The 6,000-nt window shown below is 44.6% G+C and overlaps 1 protein-coding gene across 1 annotated transcript in view; it reads left to right on the top strand.

Annotated features, from left to right (window-relative positions):
- Nucleotides 1-2,272: 2,272 nt before the first annotated feature.
- CYRIB (CYFIP related Rac1 interactor B) overlaps nt 2,273-6,000 on the top strand; it is a 66,536-nt gene continuing 62,808 nt past the window's right edge. The window contains 2 exon segments of the mRNA XM_064154282.1: nt 2,273-2,479; nt 2,481-2,600. Coding sequence (XP_064010352.1) covers nt 2,288-2,479; nt 2,481-2,600 — 312 coding nt within the window. The 5' untranslated portion in view covers nt 2,273-2,287.

Genomic DNA, 6,000 nt, shown 5'->3' with positions numbered 1-6,000 from the left:
TATTGTAGCTGGCAAATATAATCTCTAATTTTGTTTTTTTATATTTATTGCAGTAACAACCTGGTAAAATAATTTTCTACTCAGAAGAAGCAATTAAGAAACTAAAAATGAAGGCAGAACTATGGGTGGGGGTTTTAGTCATGCAACATTTTCTGTAATTTTCTGTAATTTTTTATGCTTCAATTATTATGTAGGATGTGAATGTCTTGGTATGCGGCTGCTGTTAAAACATCGGTGATGCTTAGGGTCTGGGCATTTTTACTTGTACTTGAAAGATCCAAATCAAGAGTTCCTTACAGATTTAGAGATCCCTAAAGAGTAAATATTATTACAAATCTGCTTATGGTTTCAGTAGGAAATTTTCTTTGTCTCTCCCCACCCATCTAAGCCCCAAGCAGTTTATAATGTTATCAGTCTTCAAAATCATTTGTCCCTAAGGTCGATTTCTATGGTTTCCTTAGCTCTGCGTAACAGGACAAAGTCCTGTAGTATGAGAGGTGAGAGCCCCCAGGTTTGCTTTAAGACCACATGTAAATTCAGAGCATGATTATGATTCCCTTGAATTCAGTTCAGTGGGACCTGAATTGCTTCCTGCCTGGCACACAGGCTTTAAAAGATTTGTGTAGTTCAGAAAAGGAGATGTAGTAACCATCATCTAAGGAAGGAAAGTGCATTGATCTACAGTTCAAGATTTGTATTTTCTAGTTGCAGATAATCCATTCCATAGCATAAGTAGAAAGTCATGTCAAGTACTTAGCTTAGCCTAGCCACTTAGACAAATCAAGCACGAGAAGAACTGGGACTTTCCTTCCATCATTCTGCCCAAGTGGCTTCTGTGACCGTCACACTTCATATCTTCTTGGACATCACCCCTATTTTCTCTAATCTGTGTTAACCTCCAAAAGCCTCCAAGGCTTGCCTGAGCACTCTTTTTTCCTTACTTCAGCGAAGGCAGCAGAATGATACCCTAGGAACAGAACTAAAGTGCAGTGCCTTCCTTTGAGTTCATTAAGCAGATTTTTCTGCTGAACTGTACTCACAAGTGGCTTCCTTCATGTCCCAGGATACTCTTTTATCCAGATTTGCAGAATCACAGAAGGTTGGAAGGGTGCTCCAGTGATCATCAAGTCCAACCCGCCTGCCAAAGCAGGATCACCTAGGGTAGTCTCCTATTCTGAGACTTTGAGAGTCTCAGAATAGGAGACTCCACAACCTCTCTGGGCAGCCTGCCTGTTCCAGTGCTTCATCACCCTTTAAAGTTATTAATGGAGCAAATCCATGCAGCTTGAATCCTGCCATGTTATGATAAACCAAGTTTATCAGTTTAAGTCAACAGGTATGAAGATATATATGTTGACATAAATAAAATGATTGAGATCCTTTCAATTTTCATTCTTTCTCAAACTGGTTTTGGGGGGACTTGGTATTCACTGCTATTTGTCAGTTATCAAACCGGTATTTGGCTTCTGAAGAGAAAGCAGTGCAAGAGAAAGTAGGGTAAGTGCTTAGACTTTCAGGTTTGTTGCTTTCAGATTGAATAGTCACCTTTGCTAATGATAATGCTCTCATGTCGGAGACTGCAGAGAGTTTTGTCTTGGCTATATCCATACGCTACGGCCTGGCTGTCCCACTTGTCTCTAAATCACTCACAGCACAGCCTCACCAAATGTGGTGAGCAGTCACCAAGCTTCAGAAGAGCCCTTCGAGGTGAAGGCCAGGTGAGACTTATTAGCAGTATTTTGAAAACAGTTTTCTAGAGTCCAGATTAGTTGAAGTAAAAAGCAAGCTTAATTTTTTATGTTTTTCTTTATGTATATATGTGTGATTTTACTAAAGAAACAAGGTGAGAAACAAGGTATTTGTGCTGTCCCTCTGCTTTAGCAAAGTTCTCTACATCAGAAGTACTTCAGGGTGTGCAGTTTTCCCGAGTACCAAGAACATCCAGTTATGATACAGGCAAGGAGTGGACATCCCTAGGATGTGGACATGGAGAGGAAAGGTACATAAGTACATGAAATGCTCCTGAATCAAACCTTTTTAAAAAACACCGTAATCACACAGCTGTCTGAAGCAATTATCCATGATGTTGTTAGTGGCTGTAAGGAGTTATTAGTAGAGGCTAAGGAGAGGTGGGAGACGCCAACCCCTCAGCCTGGCAGCTGCAGGAAGATGGCTGCCTCGCAGCGGCCCCTTTAAGGAGCTTGACCGACTCACCGCTTCTCATGCCCGCCCGCCTCTGTTTCGCTCCCCCATCTCTGCCTGAGAGACTTGGAGTCGCAGCAGGGGCATGCGCAGTGCGCTGGCCGCTTGGTGCGCTTGCGCAGTCACCTGCTGGCTGCCCCCCCCCTCCCCCCCGGTACATCCGGGTCATCGCACGCCCGCCCGCACGGCCGGTCCCCCGTGGTGCTGTGCAGCAGTTCCCCCTTCCCCTCCTCCCCCCTCCCCCAGTGCGGGCGGCTCAGGCGCTGTCGCCATCCGCGCCCTCCCCTGCGCGGGGCTCCGGCCACGCTGCTCCTGTCGCTGCCTCCGGCCGAGAGGGGGGAGGAGGCGGCGGCTCCGGCTCCCGCTCCCGTCCGCAGCGCCGTCCGCGGGGCGGCTCGGTGAGTGTCAGCGGCGCGGAGGGCGGGGGGCCGGGCGGGGCGCCTCGCTTCATCCCCCGCGTTCCCTCAGCCCTGGCGGCGCGAGCTCCGCTCCCTTCCCGCTGGGGTCTGGCCTGCCTCTAAGGGGGACGGGGCTTCCCCCCAGCAGCCGCCCTGGCTCCCATCTGTTGCTTACCTACCTCCCTGGGCCAAACTCGCCTTCCCTCAGCCCTTCGTAACTTCTTGTCTCTACCCTCCCTGTCCCACCGCCGCTTCGTTCCCGCAGTGTCGGCCCCTTTCAGCTCTAGGCACCCTGCGGGGCGAAGAGGGGGCTGCCCGCCTGGCTGCCCCTCGGTGGGGCCTCTGCCTCAGGGCTAGAGGGAGAAGCAGCGGCCGCTGCCTCCCTCGCCCAAGCAAGCTACGCTAGTTGTCAGGAACCTGTCCTGTGCTAAATAATTCTTCTCTGGGTTTCCCCGATCTCCGTCGGGGTCCTTGCCCTCACCGCGTCGAGTCCGAGGCAGAGGAGCCGGTTTGCGCTCTGGTGCAAGTGCAGGCAACTCCCCTGGCCACTGCAGCTCGACCGGCTTGTGGCAGTCGCTGGCGGTGGTCTGAGGAGCGCCTTCAGTCTGCCTCGTGTGGTGTAGCCCTGCTCTCCCAGCTCAGCAGGATGCAGGTAGTTTTTCGGGATGGGGAGAAATGGATTGACAGCGTTAATGGTTAACCAGGAGGAGGAAAGCGCTTGAAGGAACACCTGCAGTGTTTCAGACTAGCTAAAACACGTAGTGAGTTAAACAGAATACAGAAATGCTGCATGTCTGTCGTAGTTAGGGTGTATCCTGCCGGTCTGTGTGCAGTGGCTGTGATGCTGGGATTGTAATTCCAGGTGGGGTGAAGGTGAATTCCGAAGCTGTAACAGGATGGTGGTGTTTCTATCCTATTCATTATATAAAGCTGATAAACCCAAATTTTAGTTGTTTCTTAATTCTCTACTGTGAATTCACAAAATTGGGAGATATACAATGCAGTTTTATTTTACTACTTTTTTAATGTAGCATTGTACCTTGTATGGTAATAAAATACAAGAAGTCTCTTCACAGAAACATTTCAGAGACCATGTGTTATAAAGGTGCTTAAAGTGTTTTTCAGGGTTGTTTTGGGTGTTTTTTCTTTCACTGCATCAGCATCCTGGATCCAGATTTCAGTTACAAGATGACAGCTGTTTTTCTGCTGTGGTAGTGGAGTCTTACTAACATTTAAAATTTGTCATTTGAGACTCCGTTAATGTAGTACAGAAACGCAAGTGTTGATTAGCATTTATGTTAATCGCGGAACCAGTACAGCATTTTCTAGATCGATCTAGTAATCTGTGTTCTTCCTTGTTACTGTTTCTGTCTTTAATGACTGCCGAGTCTGTTTCGCTCCAGTTCTCCCCCCACTGACACAGTTTTCTTTCTCTGTGCTCTAGTTGCTTGGACTTTAAGTTCATGAGCAATTTTTATAGTAGGTTGTAGCAGATAAGGGATATTGGACAGAAGACATTTAGTAATTAGGCCAAGCTTACTGTTGTCAAGGTTTGAATGTGAATCCAAACACAGAAGGTTCTACCTGACAGATAACTGTTTGGCAAGGCGTGTTTTTATCTTCAATTCTGTGGGGAAAGTTTAAAAACAAGATCCTAAACCTTGTAAAAAAGATACTGCTATTCCATGAAGTAGAAATGTTTTTTGTCTGACATACAGAGTATTCCATTGCTGAAACTGAAGCTTTCAGTAGAAGAGTTAGATACAGAGTTTTTTTATCCAAGTGTCAGCTTTCTTACTGCATATATTAACTGTCAGAGTGTACAGATTGTAGAGTGTATCAATTCCAGAATCTGTTTTAAAATATCCCTGTCAGGAAGTGCCATGATTGTATGAAAGTATTTCCTCCGTTACACAACTTTCATTTGTTGTTAGATGCTCTAGATTTTCTTTGTTATTTGCAGTTTAGCTGGAGCCACCTGAGGTAATGGATTATTGAAAAGCTTGTCTTCTGAAATTATCTTCCTCTTCATGTGAAGCCTTTCCTGCAGAAACCTCACTGATCATAGCAACTTTATGTTGGTTCTTTTCTTGCATACATGGATTTACTGTGTTTTGCTGGTCTCTTAATGTCTGGGTGAAAGAGAAGGAGGAAACAGTTTTTGTTGTGTCTTTCATTAGTTAAATACCTTAATAGAATAATTATTTTTGAAATTAATTGAACGAAATACCTAAAATAGTTTAGAGAAAATTGCAAAGGTAATTTAATTCAAGGTGTGTCTGTAACCAATTTTCTAATTGTGTGTACTAGACATTTGGAATTAATACTGTGAAAAGACAGAAGGGTTTGGAATATTTGTACTGCTTCCAACCAAATTACTGAGTAATCAATAACAGAAACTAACTGTCATTTGGAAAAGCGTATATGTAGGGGCCACTTTGGGTTTCTGTAGCTGCTTAGGCATGGTAAACGTAAGGGCAGGTGTTTTCTCCCTTGCAGTGTATTTAGGAGAATACAAATACACAAACAGTCTGCAGTACCTTCTTGTTGTTGCCTGCCAGCTGCGGTGTGTGTGTGTGTCATAAATGGAGCTTATGCATACCCTGTAGTAGAGACAGGCAAAGTTAAATCTTGTGTACGAAAAGTCAAATTTGTTTAAGCAGCCAGGTTCTTTGTTTGTTCATGCTAGTGGCACTATTCCTCAGAAAACAAAGGTTATCACCTTTGCCTGTCCTTTTTATAAGCTTGCTTTCTTGTAATTACACCAAGTCTTTTAGTCATCGATGTAGACAGGCTTTAGGACTCCTGTCTGCTAAGGTAACATTAGCTACCCTGAAGTATATTGTAAATCAGTTTTATGAGATTTAGTGTAAAAATATATGAAAATAGCTCTTCAAAGCAGAAATGTTTTGTGTTGTCAAATTGCATCTTATAGACTATCAGCTGTCAAGCAAATGTGCTACAGGCAAGGTATGCAGCCCAAGTGAATGGAGTGCTGAATTCACACAAGGTTTGAATGTCAGTACCACACTCCCGTATGTAGAACTAGAATGCAGAGAGTCATCCTGGTAGTCATTTTGGTTCTACTGAATCCATCCAAGTCTATCGACATTGCTTCAGAGGTGATGAGACCCTGGGGCACTGGTGATGTGAAAGCAGCTGTGTTTTATTTGAAGAGTTGAGTGCTGAGAAGTGTACAGCATTGACACTGCTTACTGGCTGTGGCACCTGAAATACATGTGTAGGTAGGGTAAGATTTACTTAAAATATTACCCGTTGTAAATGATGGCCAGTTGTACACACCTTTTCACATCTTTTCTATTCCTGTTCATTTACTTGTTTAAAGAGCTTTTAAAAGAAATGCATGGTCCTCTTGTATACCTCATAAGTTTCCCTTTAA

Source organism: Pogoniulus pusillus, chromosome 14 (genome assembly GCF_015220805.1).
Source record: "Pogoniulus pusillus isolate bPogPus1 chromosome 14, bPogPus1.pri, whole genome shotgun sequence".
Classification (NCBI taxonomy): Eukaryota; Metazoa; Chordata; class Aves; order Piciformes; family Lybiidae; genus Pogoniulus; species Pogoniulus pusillus.
The sequence above is the reverse complement of the archived record's forward strand: the minus strand, read 5'-3'. Positions and strand labels throughout refer to the sequence as shown.